We start from the raw sequence: 23,597 nt of genomic DNA, 5'->3' as shown, positions 1-23,597 counted from the left end.
ACATCATCTTGATAAGATAATATCATTCTCTATAGGAGATATTATTTTAGCTGGTGACTTTAATTGTATACTACATGAAAGTGATACTACCACTATAGGAAAAGAAGAATTACATCTAATGCAAAACATTTAAATGATTTTGCTAATTCTTATCATTTGAATGATATTAATAATCAGATAGATTCAAAATCATTACCATACACCTTTTTTTCTAACAGATACAAAACTTATTCAAAAATAGATAGGGTCTTTATTTCTAACCAGATGGTAACAGATTTAATTAATTCCAAAATCATTTCATGTCCTATATCTGATCATAATTCAATTGTTTTTGAATTCATGATAAAAAATACTCATAATGTTCGGATCTAAAGGATACCAGCATACTTAACTCAACTAAAAGACTATAAAGAATATATACTTTCAGAAGTAAAACATTTTTTAGACATAAACAATACTCCTTAAGTCTCCATTGTCTATGTTTGGGATGCCTTAAAATCATATCTATACGGACAAAGTATCAGATGGTATAATAATAAAAGGAAATCTTGGGATAAGGAATTATTAGATATTCAAAGTAAATTAGACTCTTATAAACATAATAATAAAGAAAATATTATGGACAAGAAAGTTATTGAAGAAATAAACAAACTAAATGAGAAATACAAAGAAATTTTAACTCATAAAGTTAAAATAACTTTAGAGAAATACAAGTTTTTGTCTTATTCAATAAGCCCCAAATACTTACATAGACTTAAAAATAAAACAAAAAGGTTGAATAAACAAAACCATATCAAAGAAATCTTTTCTCTAAGGAAAAAGAAGAATGTTTCTAGTATACTAGAAATACTAGATGAATTTAGAAATCACTTTCACAAAATTAACCATAATAACATTAACATGGAACCTAAAGATAAAATAAAAGAGTTTATAACCACAAACATGAATAAAAAGCTTAATAAACAACAGATTAAACTATTGGACAAAAGTATTTCATATATACAGAGGTTATTACACAAATAAATACGCTTAAATCAAACAAAGCACCGGGTAATGATGGTATTATACCAGAGATATATAAAATCCTTTCTAAAAGTACATATTCATTAATACATAAGGTTTTTATTTTGGCCCAAACTAAGTTAATAACCCCCCCATCTTGGCAATATACATTTATTTCGCCAATTTTAAAACCTAATAAAGATCCAACTAGATGTACTTCATATCGGCCCATCTCATTACTTAATGTTGATTATAAAATGTTTATGAGTATTTTTGCTGATAGATTGAAGACAATCATCCCCGGCAATATAGATATAGATCAGACAGGCTTCATTGTAAATAGAAATACTTTTGATAATATAAGAAGAACTTTAACATTAATTGATTTTGCAAATAGGAAAAAGAAAGATTTAACACTTATTAGCCTTGATATAAGTTCAGCATTTGATTCAGTAAGTTGGGACTATCTGTTTACCTTACTGAAGTGCACAAACTTCTCAGATGCATTTGTAAATCTAATTGAGCATTTATACAAAGGAACATTGGCTTATATTAAGGTAGGAACATATGTTTCACAAAAATACCCATTTTAAAGGTACAAAACAAGGATGTCCACTTTCTCCACTATTATTCACTTTAGTAATGGAGCCTTGGGCTAATTTGATCAGAAACAGTACTGATATAGAGGGTTTTGAAATAGATGAAAATACAACATCCAAAATTCAACTTTTGCAGATGATGTTCTAATTACATCAGCAGGATCTAATTCTTCTATGCAGTCTCTATTTGATAAAATGATGAATTTTAAAAGTATTTCTGGTTTAATATTCAATGAAGAAAAAACTAAAATACTACCTATATATACACGAAAAAATATTCTCATTAGTGATTTTACTAAATATGTACCCAATTCAGGTCAGATAACTTGTTTAGGTATAATACTATCTAAAGATATTAAATCTATTATATATAATAATTATAATACCTGTTTTCTTAATATACAAAATCTTTTTAATACCTGGAATAATATGTTTTTTATTATGGAGGATAGACTTACAATTATTAAAATGATAATATTCCCCAAGATTTTATACTTAATACAATCAATAATACTTCCACCTACAAAAATAATTATCAAGAAACTGAATACACTAATGTTAAATTTCCTATGGGCACCTAATAGACCTAGGATTGCATTAAAGAAACATACTAATAGCTGGTCTCAAGGTGGTATTTCTTTTCCAGACTTTAATTTATATACTATCTCTTCTATTGTAAAAGTTATTACTTTATTAATAGATCGGTCATATGTCGCAAAATGGAAAGATTATCAGGAGCTAATTAGTATGCACTTCATGAAAATCTCCTTAACACATACAAATATGATTGTAAATAACTCCATGTTATGGTTACTAAAGGAATTTTGTACTTCACCTATTACACCTAAACATATGGTTTGTTACCCATTAAATATTATTATTAGCTATCGTAACTTTATATTCATGCACCCTAAGTATAGGGAATGGAATTTTATTATATTCCCTATAATGTATACTCAGGGTATGCTTTTGTCATCTACTTCTGAAGGAACTCATTTAGCTATAGATAATGATCTAAATTACTGGTATCAGTTGATATCTGATAATAAAGTTAAAAATCTAGATTTCTTAAAACAAGAATTTGATCTAAGAGAAACTTGCTGGTTAGAGGTTCAGACCTTTAGACAACATCTCATTAATAAAATAGATCTAATGTCTATAACAGTTAAAGAATCTCTTCCAACACTGATTGATTACTTGATATTAAATTTACAACATAAAGTTTCTGATAAAGGTAAACTTTCATACATACATAAAATTATCAGACAAGAAACTTTTTACAGTGTAGATACATACTGGAATTATTTCACTTCTATTAATGGGGACCCACCAAATCAACAAGATAAACAATATATATTGGAATCTGCCTATAGAACTACGTCTTCCATTGTCTGGAGACTTTATACATGGAAATTTTACATAGATCTTTTTATACACCTTTGATGATGAATAAAATAAATAATAAAGATAATCTATATAAGAGATGTAATGTAGAAATTAATGCTGACTGGGCTCATATGTTTTATGACTGTATAAAATTGAAAGAATACTGGAAGTCAATTAATGAATGTTGCAGGCTCTTTTACAGATAATTTCATTATTTCTAAATCTCTTATATTATTCAACACACCTGTACCTCAAAGTGTTAAAAGGTTAAGCTTCCCTTGTTATGGTCTATTCTAGCAGTGGCTAGGAAAATAATAACCAGAAATTGGATTTCAGATACACCTCCTTCGTTCAATGAATTTAAAAATGTTATGAATATAGTGTGCCATATGGAAATAAACACAATTAGGTCAAGAACAACTAGAAAAACATCTTATTATATTGTATGGGATAATTTACAAAATTTGTTAAAAAAATCCTAATTTCAATAGCATGGTATTTTAGTTTAATTAATTGATCTGATTGTAGTGGATGTCTTTGTAAATACTTTAGTTGTTTTGTTGAATGTTATATTCATATCTATTTTTAATTACTTGTATAAAATTGTTATGATATTTCTCTTGTATGTTAAAACAATAAACCTGTTTTGAAAAAAAAAAGAGAACTATGGACTGAAAGGAATCAAACTTCTCCATTGTAGACCTATCTTTGTGGTGTGCAGATGTCAAAAAGCGAGATAAAAATATGTGGGGATAAAACAGAGGTGATCATGTTGCTGACTCTGGCTCAGGGAGAGGAGGTAATAAACAAAAGATTGGTTAGGATTTATAATGCTCTAATTCAGGACCAATGGAAGCACAGGTGGACTCAGAAGCTTGCATGGTAGTGTAAGGTAATGAGGGAGATTACAGAAAAAGAATAGGGTGAAATCTGTTTAATGGTCAGGTCAGCAATACAATCAAGAAGGTTTCAAATGTCTATCTGGCAATGCTTACACAAATATTTTTACACTACAGAGGGGGTCTCTAATATGTACCCCCAAATCAATCAGTCCTGTTGCAGGTATGGATGAAGAAGAAAGTTTGACTGGGAACGTATATTTTAGGAAATGATAAATTAGGATTATATGAAAGCCACATTCAAGAATTACTTCACATAATCTTGGAGTTGAGTGGGAATGACAAAGTTGAGCTTCTTAGTAAGCTGGACTGGCGGGATAAAGAGACAACAGGATGCTAGTGTTGGCCAGCTTAGTGCTTCTACTAGTTAAAAAAGAACTAATTAGAAGATGGAAATATCCCATGCCACCAAGAGTTAGGGATTTCGTCTAGTCAATGTTTAAGTTAGAAAAAGTTGAGACAGAGGCCTTAAAATGTAATAGCAGTAAGCTGCATCTAAAGACGTAGAACTATTAGATTGAGATAAAAAAATAGAAGAATCATTAAGGGAGATAGATGGCTTTCATTAAGGTGACAAAACTAAAAAGTTAAGACTGCTAACTTTTGGTAGACATTCCAAGCAAAAGTAGGGGAGGGAAACATGGTATTTGTCTGTCATAGAAAGGTTAATTAATATTGATCTAATTATACAAATGAAAAAAAGTTGTTTTGAATTAGACTGAGTTATTAACAGGAATGAAAAGCAAACATGAGACTTTGTTATTTTGATGTACAAGTTTATGCTTTCATAAAGTATGATAATATTACTAACTGAATGGAAATGTGGTCTTGTGTCTGATACAATAAACATTTTGTTTTTAAAAAATAAAAATTGACAACATGTTATAAAACTACCAGCACACTCTTTTGCCTAGCCCTTAGAAATATAGGTTACTGAATGGGAATGAAATCTAACTTGACATTACAGGAAAACTCTTTTTTCTGAAATGGCATTAAATCCAACTTTACAACACTGACTGTATGACCCAATGAATTCAGAAAGGGAGAAACATACCCCCATGTGCACCTGTAAATGGCAGCGGATCAATTACTTGTATACAAAAGGTATGCATGAACTCTCTTTAGCAGGATAGCTATTACAATAGGGGCTCATCATTTTCAAAAGACAATGGGGATGGCTGTGGCATGACTAAATGAACAATATCATAATGAACATAAAATTCTGGCCACCTGAAACCTTAGGAACACTCGCGTGAAGAGTACAACATGTTCATACATGGCCTTGATCTCCAAGGTTTCCAGCCAAAACTCCAGGAAAATAACACAAATTACAGTTTAAAGGATAACTACTATGAGCTTTTTAAATCCCAAGGGGCTGTTGAGATCCAAGAGATCATTAAATCATTTTCCTTGACCATACTGAAAGAAGAATTATCTGAACTCTTGGAGGCAGAATGGACAGTACAGCCCTTTAGTGGATGGAAGAGGTGGCTGTAAAAGTTTTACAAGAAAGAGGTCTCTGCACTAGTAGGAAAATGGAAGAGGACATTTAATTGCAGAAACTTTTCTCCAATTGAAAGAGGCTGCTATGTTAGTTTTTTGTTCGAACTGAAATCCTCCTCTACCTTAAAACTGATCTCTTCCACTTCTAAAGACTTTGATCTCTTCTTCCGCTCAATCACAACTTTCCTTCACAATGCAAAGCCTGTGGTCACTTTATCCACCTCTGGATCTGATACTGCAAAAGCGCTACCACAAGGCCCAATTCTTGAACATTTTCAATGAGAATATTGCCATTGTGCAATAGCCTGTGGTCACTTCATCCACCCCTGACTCCAATAATGCAGACGTTCTGCCACAAGGCCCAACTTTTGAGCATTTTCACTGAGAATATTATCATTGTGTAATGTAAGCAACCTCAACATGAAAACTCTTGCTGTGTATCAGTTGTAACTAGTCAAATGATGTGCCTGCCCTGTGCTGGAAAGAGGCTGTGATATTCCCCCCAAAGCAGTGGTCCTTACACTATAAGAACCACTTTATGTGGGCTACTGTCTTTTCTCTTGACCAAAATATTAAACTTTATATGCCAGTTACTTAATCTCTCTAGTTTCCTGGTTCTGCATTCAGTAAATGAAGGAAAACCTGTTCTACTTTGTGCCTCCTTGTTAATTGCTCTGTGTCAGCTATAAATCAATTGATCTCTTTAATAATTGACCTGAGGATGGGAAACCTGTTATGCTTCATTTGGATTTGCTCCCCTACCATCAGTCCCCTCCCGCCCTCTCTTACTCTTCCATCATACTTCCCACATACTCATTTCACCTTTGACACTCAGTTTCTAACCCTCCCCAAACAACTTGACTATCATTCAAATGCTGCTGTTTCTATTTCCACAATTCCATCCAAAAATAAGCATCATTCCCAACAGCCTTTCTCCCTAACATACTGCTTTTCACTCTATCCATTAATGCTCAGACCATTCCCCAACAGTACCTCTCCATTATTCTACATTTCAACATCTACTTTCCTCAAACAATCACTAATTCCTATCTTAGCTACATCCTCATACTCTAGCCTTTCAAACCCCTGTATTTCTTATATTTCAGAAGAGAAGATACCAGATCAATATAACTCTCTGTCTTCATAGAAAATGCTTCCTTGCAACCTACTTTTACTAGCTTTCACACGCCACCACCACTAAATTTCATACATCCCTGCAACTTCTTGCTTCCCTCTTGATTCATACTTCACCGCTACCTGCTCTCAATAAAATACAGATCCCTTTAGCTAATCATGGAACTCATCAGCTTATCCTTTATTTCTTCTTCTCTTACTTCCCCATCTCTCATCCTACCGTGACTCAATAATAAACAGCATGTTTGCAACTGGCAGTGTGTCAGTATGGTTTCTGATGTAAAATGCTTGCAACTAGGATTGTGTCGGTGTGGTTTGTTTTCATTTATATAATTGTATGATTGCTTATGTCGTGATGACTTAATAAAGATGTTTCTTGTATAAAAAAGGGGTCAGGAATTGAATAATTTATCTAATGTTGCTTAGGTTATATGACATATAGCAATTTTAATGTTAACTTGTTAATACAGTATGATTACTTTTATATAAATGTAAATGTGCCTATGTCACAAGTGATAATTCAATAAAGGTGTTTTAAAACCAACAGCATAAAAACAAGGTAACCAAAAAATAAAAAAGAATGGCGTACCAGATGTCAATTGCACTGCAAACCAGGTTTAATGTTTCAAAACAATTGAGTTTAAGTGCTTTCATTCCATTCAATTCAAACAGGAACTTCTTCAGAAACAAAATAGCAACTGTTCTGGTTGAATACATAACCTTAAAGGTACCAAACCCAATTTAATTTAAAGTGATAGCATTTGTACAACAAATATCAGAAAATATATAAAAAGTGTAACAAAACTTTAGCAGCATACAGTATTAAAAACAGCTTGATGAGTTTTAATAAATATATTAAACATAAAAATCCTAGTCATTCATATATTAGCTGCCTTTGTTTTTAAAACTGGTTTAAGTGAAATAAAATTGTTAATACCAGGGAGGGCTGCAAGCATTATTCAGTATTTGCCAGTATAGTTTCCTTCTTTCAAGGGCTAGTTCCCAGTCACCACCCTTATGAAAAGGGATAACTTGCTTCAGTATGGTAAAGGCAAACATTTTAAAATTGTGACATTGGGTAGAATATTTGTACAGTACATTCACATCCATAGCCTTCCTGACAGCATACACATGTTGGTAAATCCTGTTCTTTAAAGGCCCCACTGTCTTACCGACATAGAAGGCTGAACAGGAACTACAGAACGCAGTGTAGACAACCTTTAGTATTGCAGTTATAATGCCCCTTCAGGGAAATTATCTTGTGATAACCTGGCACAACCAGGTAGGTGCCTTGCAGTATATACCTGCACTGCTTACAGGCACCACAGCATTTCATCCCCATGTTGAGATGCAGTGTAATCTGGTGGTCATTATTACGTGCACTGCTTACAGACACCACAGCATTTCATCCCCACGTTGGGGTGCAGTGTAATCTGGTGGTCATTATTACCTGCACTGCTTACTGGGACCACAGTATTTCATCCCCACGTTGGGGTGCAGTATAATCTGGTGGTCATTATTACCTGCACTGCTTACTGGGACCACAGCATTTCATGCTCACGTTGTGGTGCAGTCTGATCTGATGATCATTTCTTTCTAAAATTGCTTTTAAGTTTTTGTTGTTTTTATACACATATCAGGGTAGATTTCCCAAAGTATCCAAGAGATCAAAAGAGCTAAACACAGTGGACCAATGCATGTCTAGAACATTCTTGAGAGAAGACACGTCTGTATTAAAAGGCTTCTGATAATTCAGTGTCCACCTTTCTTTCAGTGGTTGTCAAACCATTGAGGTAATATAATAGTGTCCTGTAATGAATCTGTCTTGCTTCAGATATCCATTTCAGAACTTCATCCAATAAACTGACTAAATAATAGCGCTTAACATCCCTCCAACTCTGTCAAAATGTGCTATCCATACTTCCTCCATAAATTCTCCACACATCACATCGCACAAAACCTATTTAATGACACCCCTTACCTTACTCCAAATATAGACTGTAACATGATTTCAACTCTATAAGAAAATTAAGTGGAAGAACACACTCCAAAAAGAAAAAGAAAGAAAAAAAATCAAACCCCACAATAGTCAAACCCTCACCCTAGTAATTTTTTACCGCCATAAATATTAGAAGCATAAGAAATAAAACTACATGCCTGGATTACCCAACACAAGCCTAATATTCTTATTATAACTGAAATTTGGCTTAAACCCAGCATAAACCACCCCCCCCTACAACAATCCAATACCAAAATTCAATAGAGCAGAGACTCTTATTACTTTCCTGAGCGCAAACAAATATAAGCAAATATGTATTACTATCCTTTACATCACTCCTGGCAAAGATACAGGTACACTGTAAGATATCCTACAATGGATATCTATAACAATTCCATTTGAAAAAATACTACTAGGTGATGCCAATATCAGCTGGTTGGACATAACGTCTAACTCACCTAAATCTAGCATAAACTTATACCGTTTCACACATCTAATTAATAGCACAACACAGTAAGACATCCAGTTTCCTTATTAGACTGTATCCTTGTATCAGACGCTATCATACTCACCACCACAGGTACAATGTGAGACTCTTTCACTGGCCACCTTCCAATCTATGCAACCAGATATCTCACACCATCTCTAAAAAGTATGTTTATAAACCAAGTAACCTATCCAAGTTTAACCCAGAATATTCATAATTATCTTATCATCGATAAACTGGAATACCCTAAAAACTCTCTCCTTAGATGATGCTGTAGATGAAATCAATGCAACGCTCTTTAATATCCTAAATAGCCTTGCACCCCAAAAGGAAAATACTAAAAACAAATAATGCAGTTTGTCTGTCCAAAAAGAGTAGAATGTTAATGAAGGAGAGAGAGAAATTGGTAAAAACATGAAGCAGCACAATATCTCGAAAACTTCAGAATGCTCCACAACCATACTAAGAAGTAAATAAATGAAGGCAAAAAACTATACTACAATAATTGGTCAGCCATTAAAGAAATCTTACACCCTGGCCAAAAATTCAACCCAACCCCTCTCCCAATATCTCACCATTCAAAACTGCAATAGAATTCAACTCTTACTTCACAGACAGTATAACGTCCCTAACCAAGGATTCCCTAACATCTAATCCCAACACCCACAAGTCACAACATCTACTTTCACCTTTAAACCTGTGCCCACATCCTATTTAAAACTACTCAAACTATGTTATACTTCAGCTGGTGACCTTCCATGCGAGTACTTTAAAAAGAAGCCAATAGCATTGTCTACCTTATCAATCTTTATAAATAGATCAGTTCAGGAATCCCACATTCACTCTCTCTGTGAAAAAAAATGACATATTATTCCTCTATACAAAGGAGGAAATTCAACAGACATCACTAATTTTAAACCTATAGCAATCTTACCCCCCCTCCAAAATAGTTGAAAATGTATTCCAAAACAATTGCTAAACTATCTCCTGCAGGAGCTCTTATCCCCCACACATCAATGCTTCTGTCCCTCCCATAGTATTACCACTGCATACTGATCCTGTATTGATACTGTCAATAAAGCTAGAGATAACGGCAAACTGGTCTCCTCATTTCTAGACTTGTCTAAGCCTTTGACACAGTTTGTCAAAGCAAATGTCTACTTCAAATGCCCACCCTTCTGTGGTTCAAAAGCTACTTGTCCAATAAGCATCAGTCAGTAAAAAGGTACTCTACCCTCTCTTGATATCTCTCAGTCACCAACCAGCGTACCACAAGGCTATATCCTTGGTCTTGTCCTCTAACATTCTCACCAACACTCCCCACATATCAGGCCTCCATAACACAATACCCAGATGACTCCACACTCACATGCACATCAGACAACCTGGCACATATAAAAAAAAAAAAAAAAACCACACAGGAAGCTTTAAGACACTGAAATATGGTTTTGTAATTCACAACAGATGGCCAGTCCAAAACACTACTTTTAGATTTTTAAATCTTTCTCTCATTAAAAAAAAAAATTTTAATTCCTCTCGCTTAATAATATGACCACTGAAGTCATTTCTCATAGCAAATTATTAAAACTGATAGAGGATGATAATCTTAAATTCGACCTGCATACACAAAACTGCATAACAAAGTTTGCAGATGACTGCAAACTGGGAGCCATTATTGAATCCCCAAATGATGTGGATACTCTACAAAAGGGCCTTACAGAAACAGATGCTTGGTGCCAGAGCCATGGGCTCAAGCTCAATGCCAAAAAATGTATTGTTATCCCCTTTGGGAAAAAACATGTATCCATGAATTACCATATAGGTGGCAGTACACTAAACACAGAAAGTGTGATAAGAGACTTAGGGACACTGGTGGACAGTGGTCTCACCTTCGATAACCACATCGCCACAACAGTCAGGAAATCCTTCTATGTGGCACACCTCATCATGAAGGGCTTTTCATCCAGATAAAAGGAGGTCATTGTCCCACTGTACTCATCCCTCATTAGACCCATTATAGAATACAACGCCCCATTTGGTATGTACCTCTCAAGACATCTGCAACAACTGGAAAGGCCTCAGAAATACCTCACTAAAAGAATCACAGGCCTAAAGCAGATGCCCTACGCTGACCGCCTTAAAAAACTCCAGCTATACTCTGTTGCATATCGTCTACTCAGAGGCGATCTCTGCTTAACATACAAGGCCATGTCAAACCCAGAGCTGTTGGACATGCTACACTTAAAGAAATCCCAATCCCTCAGAGCTACACACTCCAGGGATCTAAACCTTGTCATCACAATAAACAAAACATGCTGGAGGGATAGGTTCCTGACCCAGAGACTCCCCAGACTCTGGAATAGATTGCCCATACATGTCAAGCAGAGTGCCTCTTTGGACCTCTTCAAGAGGAACCTTGACGATTGGATGGGAGAAAGGAAATTCACCCCAGGGATCACGTCAGTCGCCCTGCTAGACAGGGGTCCAGGAAAGTAAATAATGTGGGAAGAAATAGCCAGGGAATTGTTATGGCTAGGCTTGAAAAGGCCCTAGGGCTGATAGCCTAGTACCAACCTATGAACCTATGAACCTATAATAAAAGAAAAAAAATCACCAAAAGCTATGGATGCTTTACAGAGCCCCAAACCCTAAGCAAAAAACTATACTTGCCTCTACTTATCTCCTCCCCACACTTCTTTATGGCACTCCCATCCTTACTAACCTCCAAGCATCACAAAAGACAAAATCTGAAAATTGCTATAATAAAAGTGGCTAAATCTGCAACAAATAACCCTTTCAGGACTCACCACTGTGTAGCACTAAAAAGCCTAAATTGGTTAGAACTACCCCATCAACTAACGTATACACAGCTTCTTACCACCTATACAATTATCCAGAAACCATCTGCTTGTCCAGCACTACATATCGTTCTACACAATTATATTCCCACTCAGTCATTATGATCCAATGACATGGTCCATCTCGTAAAGTGGCTAAGGCCTGGAACTCCTTACCTGTATCTTAGCAGGTCAATACCCTCCATCCCATCCTTCAAAACCATTCTGAAAGACTTGCTAGCCAAAATCTGACTCTCTTCTTGCTCAACATCAGGATAAACTATATCCCTAAATATGAGCCAATAACTATTTATAACTTACACCACCTTACTCTCCCTTCTTCATTCAGTTCCTTAGTTCAATTTCTCTCCATCCTGACTCTCTTTCTAAATATGCCATACCCTGTCTTTTTATCCCACTTCATATTGCAATTCCTGTTGGTAAACTAACTTAACCTTTAATTTCTCTAAACTTTCAGACAGTTCTCTAAATATTAAATCATTGTCATGTAAGTCGTATCTATTCTTAAGCACTGTTTTCACATTATGTCAAATATGGTGTAATTGTTTAAACTGTAAATTTTTATTGTATTATTTTTGAAGACTGCAAAATTATTGTTCTTAAAATGTTTTTGTAATAGGTTGGAGCTTTTCTCCTGGGCATCCACTGAAAATGGACACCTACCCAGTAGGGTTTTCCTGGTAATCAAAGTTTAGTAAATAAAGGGTCCATACCCGAATGACTCTGCTCAAAACAAAGTAATCCATATAAAATCGCTCTTATAAAATGATCTTCAACCCAGAACCACAAGAATACAAGGAGTCTGCAGTGACATATAAAATGATAGACCCACTGTCTTTTCCTTTATTCCCCATCTCTAATTATCAAATAGAAGCATACATTTCTGAGCAAACAAATTGTGAGGACACAAGAAAAACCCATCTTGACAATCATATAAGAGAACTAGCAAAAAAAAGCAAAGTGCAAAGGATTAGTTCAGATAAAATCATTTGGCTAGCAGATTTAGTTAGAAGACTATCTCTCTCTCTCTCTGATGCCCTCCCTGTGAGAGGAATAAAGATGCCTTGTTTAAGTTTCAAGTAGTTTATTCAGTTAAATAGGTAGATTGAATTTAGCATATAGAATTTATGATTTTTGTATGTTAATCTAGTCATATATGTTAGATCTATGCCAAGATTATAACATATGCAAAATCACTTAACTATTTATTATTGAGATAATAAAGAAGTCTTTATGCCTGATTTGGTTAATGGGCAATAGGTAATGTCTGCGTAATACTGACATCTCTGCATGAAGGAGAGATTTTAAGGATAATTGAAAGCCAGTAAGCAGATGCATGTCCCCATCTCCACTGTCCTAGCCAGATTCATCCTCACTGAAAACTCACACAGACATGTAAACTTGTACTGCAGTTGTGCCCTCCTAGTTAAACATCTATTATTAGGGTAAGTTGCACACACACATGCAATATTTGTAAAAGGATTCACAGTTACAGTCACATTCCTTATTCCAGGAACGGTACCAGAACTGCAGGGGGATGATGTAATGTGAGAAATTTACAAATCCTGCAGAAAGGCAGCTGTGAGCCCTGCTATACTCTTGGACTAAATATCTATTCTGTAGTGCCAGGAAAATGTGCACGTCCCTAAGACTGCCTCTGAAGTGCCTTATACGTTCTTAAAAACTGCTTTTACTGGGGATGTTGCACTTGTAGAATGGTCTCAGGATGGTGCTTTCAGCTTTCTTTTACGGGACCCATAAGAAAAGATAATACAGACTTATTACTGGATTACAATATTTTGCAACCTGCTGCATTTGTAATTCTTAGCAACAGTGTTGTATTGGTTTATGTTGCTTTCCTGCAGTACAACTGCTTTGGATACAGAATAACTATGTTTAATTTGGGAAACACTGAACTTTTTGTTCTACTTTGTGGAAACAATGTGTAACAACTTGGATGACGAATACTGAGATGTTAATGTGCTCCATTATAAGATTGCATCTAGTTTGTAATTCAGCCAATTCTCTGTAAATTGGAGCACTGACTTGGTGTGACTCTTCTTTAATGTCTACTCTACTTGTGGATCTTGTTGAGCATTTTGATGCAGACTGAAAGGTTTTGTTATTACCCTGATAATGTTATTTTGAAGCACTTGGCAGTTATTCTATATATGGATTTAGTTGCTGACTAAAGGTATTCAAACTACAGGTAAAACATCACTTACTCCACATCTGGCTCTGCAAATGTACTGCACCAGATTAGCACATCATTGCTCTTCAACCTCCTCCCTGCTTAACTCCCTCCCTATCCTCCGCCTACCTGTATTGTGACTCCCTCCATATCCTGCTCCCTCCTCTTCTCTGTCTCCCCCCCAAATCTTCCTCCCACCTGTACTTTTAACTACAACCATATCCTCCTCCTACCACTGTAACCCCCTCCTTATCCTCTTCCTACCTGTACTGTAACACCTCCCATATCCCCCTACCTCTTCTGTAACTCCCACCATATCCCCCTCCTACCTGTACTGTAACTCCCTCCCTATCCTCCACCTACCTGTACTGTAACTCCCTCCCTATCCTCCACCTACCTGTACTGTAACTCCCTCCCTATCCTTCTCCTACCTATACTACAACTCCTTCGCTATCCCCCTCCAACCTGTACTGTAACTCCTGTCATCCCACCTGTACTGTAACTCCTCTCTATCCTCTTTCGCTATCCCCCTCCAACCTGTACTGTAACTCCTGTCATCCTACCTGTACTGTAACTCCCTCCCTATCCTTCTCCTACCTGTACTGTAACTCGCTCCTTATCTCCCTCCTAACCTGTACTCTGACTCCCTCCACATCCTCCTCCCACCTGTACTGTGACTCCCGCCACATCTTCTTCCCACCTGTACTGTAACTGCCGCTACATCATCCTCCCATCTGTACTATTATATCCTCTTCCTACCACTATAATACCCCCCCATATCCTCCCCCTACCTGTACTGTAACTCCCCCATATCCTCCTCCTCCTTCCTGTACTGTAACTCCCTCCCTATCCCCCTCCTATCTGTACTGTAACTCACTATCGTTCCCCCTCTTACCTTCAGCTCCCCATGTCTTCTATTTATCAACATTATGTCTCTTATCACCATACCTCTTGCAAGACATACTGCTTTCTGTTGAAAATAGCAACAGTATGGCTACTTGTATGTTGTGTCTTTCAGCTTATCCCGGTTAGGGATCGCCACAGCAGAACTCCGGTCCGCTAATGTTTGGTACTGGATTTTTACGCGCCAAGTTACCAGCCCTGATGCACAACCTTCAACGAAGGCACACCCATTCACGTATGCCTCCACACAAAAGACACTCTAGCTGAGAATTGAACGGGACAACGTCTTGCTGTGAGGCGACAACGCTATCGCAGCACCACTACCGCGGGTTAATATGGCTACCTGTATACTTTATCAAATTTGAAATGCAGTTCTCCCTCTTGTGAAAAATGTAAAGATTTTTGTACATTATTGCCTTTCAAATATTAGTGTCACTCTGTCGATTACAGTTGTTTGCACATTGGAGTCTTTTTCCCTGGGCCTCTGCTGAAAATGAGCCCTGTGCCCAATCTGATTTTCTCGGTAAACAAAAGCAATAAATAAATAAATAAATACAAATGTGGGCATTTTCAGTGTATTCATTAATGGCATTTACAGCAATTCATTCATATTTAGTTCAGAGTGCTTACCTTTTAAAATAATTTTACATTAATTAAAAAATATCTGTCATAGTTTGTACATTGTTCATCTTTGCTTTGAATTACAATTAGTGCTTAGAAAATTTGCACTTTAAAATCTGAAGTTGAAGTAGAGCTAATAATTCTCCTCTAAGGAAAACAAGCCTACCAACAAAACTGTAAGCCTTCCTGGAATGTTTCTGAAAACATGAGGATTCGGTTTCCACTCATAGTTGTTGATACAGTACCTTCTCAGTCTGTCCATTATCAAATTTGCATCTGACAGAATGTAAATGGCCAGCAGTTGTAAGACTATCTGGGTCACAGCCTCCCACACCACCATCATATACCTTCAGATCTGGTAAAAAGGGTTTGCCACCCTCCTTACGGATATACCACATTCCTATGATATTGTTCATTACCACCCTGAGATGACCAGGTTTGAGCCAACTTTGGAATGATTATTGGGCTAGTGATAAAGCCATCATCTGCTACACATGGCCTTGCCTATGAGCGATTTACAGTGAGATGCTCTAGATTATTATACAAGGCCAAATCAGACCACCTGTTAGTGTCTGATGTGGCATGGGGTAAGTGACACAGTACAACCCTGCCTTCTTTCCACTTCGGCGAATCAGCACAGGATTTTTTTCCTTATGGATGGGATTAGAAGGATCCAGTGAGGGAGTGGATGGTTGCACTGTAGCCATACACTCCTTACGTTTCACTTGATATGTTCTAGTATACATATAGGCCAGAGGAATCACAAGGATGAAAGGTGACATGTGGCCAGTACTTTGAGCATCTCTCTGGCCTGCAGTCTGCACCAGGGTGAAAAAGAAAGAGAAAGACTTGTGCAGCAAAGCTCCTTCATCAGAAAGGAAGAGTTGCCATTCCTTTGTGTCCAGCACAGCCCACAAGAAAAACATCTTGTCTCTAGTTCCAAACTGGACTTGGAAAGTTGCAGATTGAACCCCAGGCTGATATGCATGGACATAAAAAGGGCAATCTTCATCTAAATTTCTTGTTCTTAAGGAATTTGAATGAGGCAGTCTCTCAAAGTATGGATAAATGTGGATCCTCCTTATCCTCAAATAAAGAAACAGTACAACATTTGGGGTTGGTAGACTGTCCAAATAGATATGCAAACTGGAAGTGATTCTTCCCCACTCTGAACCTAAGGAAGTGCCTGTGACTCTGATGGATTTAAATATGTAGTCAGGCATTCTTAAGATCCAGAGTGCCCATCAGGGGCCTTTGCACATCAAGAGCATGGCCAGTCTTAGGCATAGGCCAATTAGGCGGCCACCTAGGGTGCCAGTCTAGCAGAGGTGCATTTCCAGTATTTATTTGCTGTAGGTAGACCAGGATGGGGGCACCAGGTAATGTGTTGGGGGGGCGCCGTGGAACCCTTTTGCCTAGGGCATCAGTTGACCTACGGCCACTCCTGATCAAGAGAAGGGGGCTCGCCAAGGTTAGCATTCTGAATTTCTTAACAATTCAAAAATTAATTAAACTTGGAGACATTAAGAACTAGTCTCCAAGAACAGCCAACATTAGAAACCTGTTCCTCTCCTGGATAAATGGAACATGTTCCACTACCATGCAGTCTGACAAATGTTACATTATTTCTAAAGCTACAACTGTCCAGCTGTCCAGTGGAACTAGGGCATTCCCATAAAGAGTGGTACCAATAAACCTTCTGTCCTGCAGCCCTGAGATACTACAGTCCTTACCCACTGGTAGGGCATCAGCTGAATCGGGGCATACTTGTGCAGGGGCAGTCTGCTACCCAGCTGAGAGGAGGAGGGAAAAGAAGGGGAGATGGAGTAGGGAACAGTCTTGCTCAGGGCTGGGGAGACAGAAAGTTTCTCAACTTTCCTTACCTTGTGCCAACCCTCGTCTGTCACCATGCCAAGCTAAGATTTTCTTAAAGGTACTTTTTGTGTGTGTGTATACTGGTCAGCCCTGGTTTGTTTTTTGTAGAATGGACACAACTTGTTTAGATAATTACTGTTGTACTTAGGAAATGGTGGATTAAACATCTGCTTAACTGATTCCACAGTTTCCCCTTGTTTCTCTATGTATTTGAATGCTACATATGAAAGCATTCTGAATAAGAGATGCTTAACAAAGGATATGTCAAACAGTTGCCCCTTAACATATTCAGGCAAGCGCTGAAGTCTGATCCATGCATGCCTCATCAGCATCACCCACAGGCCACCACTGTGCTGCAGGCATTCAATGCATCATAAATGGTCCAAAGAGAGCCCCCCCCCCCCGCCCCCAGTGTTCTATCCCAGTTAGCAACATTTAAATATAATATAAAATAAAACCACATTTAACTGCAGTCTTATCCTTCCTCAAGATCCCATTATGATAAGATGGAGGGGGATAAGTACTGCCTGACACAGAGGGCTAGGCTGGCTGGAGGTTATCTGATTGCCAAGCTGTTACATAGTCCCCTAAAAATGTTCTTATAATCAATCTGCAAAGATGGAAGGAGGGTAGAAAACACCTGTAAGTTTGGTATGGGGTCTAATGTCTCTAAAGTAAGAACAACATCAGGCATTATAGGTCTGCCAAACTTTGAGTCCTGTCAATAAGAACTGCAAGGCTATCTTCCATTTCTCTTAATTCTGAAGGAGCAGGCACTATCCCAGGAGTGTGGTTGTCGTATGTGGTTGCCTTGAAACTGTTAACCAGCCAGGATGCTGATGAATCTCCTGTAAACCATATAAAGCAACACCAGCAGTAATGGCCATGAATAATAATGCAATGTCCATATCTGAATGTGGTCAAGTCAGAAAATGACTTGCTTCTAGATATTCACCAGTCTGATTCCAACCAGGACTATCAAGCATGGGCTTTGGCAGGGATTATGGGATCACTATGGCCTAATTTTCTCTCTGCTGACATCATCTTTAATGGCCAGTTTTTGGTGCTGTGCCATGGAAAGTTCACCTAATGGATGATTGGCCTACATAAAAACACTTAGTTCTTTCTCAGCAGAGCAGACCCCAAGTGCAGTTATGGTTGGGTCTCACTCTCTTCACTCTGAACTCTTTCTCAATATCTTACTTCACATTCTTTCCACAGAACTTACAGACGTTAGAAAGTAAGAAAATTAGAGATGTATGTAAAAACTGTGCCTGACGTTTTCCTCCAATTATATTTATACTCTGTCTGTGCAACAGCACTCGTGAAGGGTTTTGCTGGCTTTCAAAGCTGATAAAATATTTTGCACTTTCTTTTTCTTTTGTAACTGGTTGTATATTAAAGTAGGTAAAACACCATGCACTAGGTAAAACACCATGCACTACAAAGTGTTATGATTCGGTCTCACCAATTGGACACAATTATGTGTAAGTAAAACAGCTCTCAAGGTGAACTTCTTGGCATCCATGTCTTGGACACACAATAGTATGGTTACAATCAAAGACCCAAACATAACCTTCTATGTTCCAGTCAATACATGCTATATGTATGGGTATATGCACAGCCCTTTTCAGTCCAACAAAGGGCCACAAACCAGGCCAGAAGGCCAAGGATAAACAGAAAATATATGAACTTTATATCCATCAACCAGCACATTCTTGGTAACCAGAGCAGGTAGAAACAATTCAAACTGTTAAATGGAGAACATGCAAAACTCCATACGGGACTGAACTCTTGACCTGATCCCAGACCTTAGAAATATACTACCAATCTAACTGTCTAGCATTCAGTGCAAAGGATCAAGGCTCTGAACAGTTAACAAGCTGCTTCTTGTACCAAAGTACAGGGGTTGATTCATTCCACTTCCATTTCCTACTGTATGACTGAGAATGTCACTTCACAAAACAGTGCTCCCAGGTCACCCATGAAAAAAGCACTTGTGTCCAGTGGATTTACCTAGTTAAAAAGTATCCATAATGCTGCTAAAAACAGAGTAATCCATTACACTCTCTCCTACTAAAGCTTTTCAGAGTAATTTGTGTTGCTTTAAGAACTAGCAAATCAGTTATGGTGCAACACTTTTTCTAATGCTATAATATATGGTCTATCAGCTGTTCTAATGGCATGCATACAGCTGCTGAATGGTACATCATTAGTTCTGATGGTATGTACACAGTAGCTCAATAATACAGTACTGGTTTTCTGGCATGCATGTAGCAGACTTATGGTACACCAGTGGTTCTTATGGTAGATAACACAACAGTTCTGTAGTACACCACTAGCTCTAATGACGTGCACAGTGGTTCAATGGCACACCATTCATGGTTGTGATGATAGGCATACAACAGATATGTAGTGCACAACTGGTTCTAATGGCAAGCATGCAGTAGCTCTATGGTGTACCACCACTTTTAATGACATGCACACGGATGCTCTATGGTACACCCACTGGTTCTGTTAGCATGACTACAGCAGCACTATGGTGCACTACTGGTTTTGGTAATGTGCACATAAATACACCAGGTCTGATGACAAACACTCATTTCTGACCTCTGTGTACAGTCTTCAGTGGCAGGCAGTATAATGCAAGTCAAATATGTACAGTAAACCTTATAAATGCTACAATTACTAACCTACATTATCATGTCCTGCAGAACAGATTTGTAATAACGACTGAAATGAGTGTGGCATGTGATAAGTAGCTGGCCCAATGGATGTAAGTGCACGTGTTGGGGTAGGACATTTCTGTCAGGTTTGACTTGATTAAAATGTGGCAATCCTAATTAGTACAAGTTTACAGTTATCCTCTGGGTCATGGATTAGAATGACCTGCTAGGATCAGAAGACCGACCATATCAATGAAGACGTATTACTCCCACCCACTTAGTGTGCGCTCTTCTCTTTTTTCCTTAACACATACTACTGCATACTGAAACCAAGCCGACATTCTTGTAACCCCTTCCAGCTTCTTACCCATTCCAAGGACAACAAAACTGCTCTCAGATTATACTACTGCAATTTTCTCTGGGGAGGATGAATCCCATTAACATGGAAGAGCAATATACTAACTTACTCCATATGTACCGAAATGTAAAATGCTATACAGTTCACATAAACATGAACAGAATGCACAAAATGACATAGGTTTTGTATTGTTCTACAATGCAAATACAAGTGATGCTCACGTAACTGAGATGCAAAACATGGCTAACAGCAGAAAGTGCTGCCTCAGGCAAAAATGCTGAAAAAACATTCATTTTTAGCAATGAGCAAAACAATTAATTTAGGAGGCAAACCCACAATTCAAAAATCAACTAAGCTCTTTGAATAAATACAACATGCGAGTTTGCTACGTATATAACTTTTTTCTTTGCAATATTAAAAATAAGAAAACATTTCCAAGGGTAGATGTCTGCATACTCAAAATGCATTAGGATACTCCCAGATTTCAAATACTGTATTACGTGAATTGAGAGACAAACACTGCAGACATCTGGTGCTACATTACAGAGCTTTAGCTTCTATGGAAAATTACAACACTTCCTTACTTGGCAAACTGGAATATGTCAAACACAAATTTTTCCATCTTGATCCCATTTGGCTTGTCTGGCTTAATCAGTCGGCCCTGGGTATCCAGATATGGAATTTTCTTCCGTGCTACATGGTGCTGAAGCTCAGGTTCATGTACACTGTTTATGGGATAAGAAGCAAAACCTAATTACACCCAAAGCAGTAGGCATAGCTTTGTACATCTGCAGACAAAGAAAGTTTAAGTTGGAATACTAAACAATTAAAGTGCAAACAGCTAGGAACACAAGACCGTTTTTGCATGTCACTTTTTTTTTCTTTGTTGGATTTGTTGATTACAGGGATTATTATATGATAGTGCTCAGCTGTGTTTTGCATTGCACATGTCCTTCAAATGCTGAGTCTATAATTCCCTTAACATCAGGATAAACAACTTACTGATTATGATCTCACAATCAACTGGTTTATCAGCTACTTAGTGATGACTCCTAAGTGCCTGTACTGCCATAATTATGACGATCACAAAAAATGGGAAAGCAACACGGAGGCATATCTGTCAAGGGTGAAGTTACATGCAACAGGCAAATATCTTAGCTACTAATGTCTACTAACAAAAGGTTAATAATGTTTCAAGCAAGAAAGACAAATTAAAAGATAAGGTGAGGCTAAAGGCTACAAAGGTACACAATAGCAGGAGAGGGTAGGGGTGCAGGACTGTGTGCCAGAAAGTCTGATGAGTATTTTTGGACAGAAGTGTCTGTTTTCAGTGATGATCCAGGAGTATTGTCTGCTTAACTGATATGCTCACAGTCAAACAGTAGGCAAATAGAGGCTGAGGGAATCAAACTCTGGACTACAGGAAAAGCTCATAGACTAAATTCTCCACTACTTGCTAGTGTGCATTTTTTTAAACACCACGTTTAACTGGTAGAACTATAAAAGTAAGGCAAATGGGTGCAGATCCAAGGTTCCCAGACACAATAAAAGCTGATTAGCTCTTGATTATAACAAGGAGCAAAAAAATCACAAAACATAACTTGTAACCAAGTATTAATTTCAGTGGAAAAGTGTATAACATTTAGAATGCTAAAGAAGTCATCTTTAAAACAGTTAAAGGGCATGTGTTTGCCCCACTGTATAAAAGCATCACAACAGAAATTAAAGAAATGCCTCTAATACCAATGAACACAAAGTAGATGCAGAACAGTAATCCATATATGCAATTACCGTCAAAGTCAAACAACAAACATGTATGGTGGTGTTTATTTTTACCAGTGAACAATCAGCACTGCATTTAGCTAGAGGTGAATGAAGCCAAGTTGAGGTAGAAAACTATTCATTAAACAATACCCACTTTATCGAATCCAAGTCATGAGGAAGCCAACCCACATCCTGCCAGACAGTGCAAAGTAAAAAACTAATACTGGACTGAATGACAGTCTATCCCAAGGTGTGTACATACTCACCGTGCACACTAATGCTGGATTGAATGACAGTCTATCCCAAAGTGCGTACATACTCGCTGTGCACACATTAATACTGTACTGAATGACAGTCTATCCCAAGATGTGTACATACTCGCGGTACACACAGTAATACTGGACTGAATGACAGCCTATCCCAAGGTGCATGGATACTCACCGTGCACACACTAATATTGGACTGAATGACAGCCTATCCCACGATGCGTACCTACTCATCATGCACACACTAATACTAGACTGAACGACAGTGTATCCCAAGGTGTGTACATACTCACCGTGCACACACTAATACTGGACTGAATGACAGCCTTTTGCAAGGTGTGTACATACTCACCATGCACACACTAATACTGGACTGAATGACAGTCTATCCCAAGGTGCATACATACTCACTATGCACACGCATCTGTAGGTAAGTTGGAACAGCACCAATGCACCTACTATGTCTGTGGGCCAAGGGAGGAAACCAACCATCTAGCAAAAATACATGCAGAAAAATGGAGGACATGCAGACTTCACACAAAGGTAGCTCAGATGTGGATCAAAACAGGGAACCAAACATTGTGATGCAAAATGCTGCACCACACTGCCATCCTGCAAGAAAAAATAAATAGATTTTTTTTCTATCACAGCTCTAGAGTGGCAGTTGTAAACATTAAAAGAACAGTGTGAATGTCTGCAAACCAGAGGAGTAGAACAAAAACAAGTGGAATGAACATGCAAAAAAGGTAAGACCTTCAAAAACTAAGATTTCGCTAGTTTACAAATACATACACAATGACTGCACATTAAAGCTGTGCAAGTGAAAGTTAAGTAATGAGAAATGGTACATGGCAAATATTAGTCTTATGTGTGACGGCCAAGTGTACAACACCTGAGATAAAAAAGACCACAGTGAAGAACTTCTCAAAAGCCGACTTCACACTTCTAAAGGCTAGTGTGGTCTCTTTTAAGGCCCCCGAGACTGCGGAAACCATTACTCAAGCCGCTGAATCACTTACAAATGCCTTCTACCAGCACCTACAGGACTGCATGGATCAGGCAATCCCAAACAAAACAAAGACTCTT

At 37.6% G+C, this 23,597-nt stretch overlaps 1 protein-coding gene across 3 annotated transcripts in view; it reads right to left on the bottom strand.

The window, feature by feature from the left end:
- Positions 1-23,597, bottom strand: part of UAP1 (UDP-N-acetylglucosamine pyrophosphorylase 1) — a 362,925-nt gene that overhangs the window by 125,451 nt on the left and 213,877 nt on the right. For all 3 annotated transcript variants that reach the window (XM_044085376.1, XM_044085378.1, XM_044085377.1), the window contains exon 7: positions 21,066-21,206. In XM_044085376.1, coding sequence (XP_043941311.1) covers positions 21,066-21,206 — 141 coding nt within the window. The remainder of the gene's footprint in view (positions 1-21,065; positions 21,207-23,597) is intronic.

The sequence above is a fragment of the Protopterus annectens genome, chromosome 10.part0 (genome assembly GCF_019279795.1).
Source record: "Protopterus annectens isolate FY-2018-M chromosome 10.part0, PAN1.0, whole genome shotgun sequence".
NCBI classification, from domain to species: domain Eukaryota; kingdom Metazoa; phylum Chordata; order Ceratodontiformes; family Protopteridae; genus Protopterus; species Protopterus annectens.
Note: the sequence above shows the minus strand (reverse complement) of the source record. Positions and strands in the feature narration are given on the sequence as shown.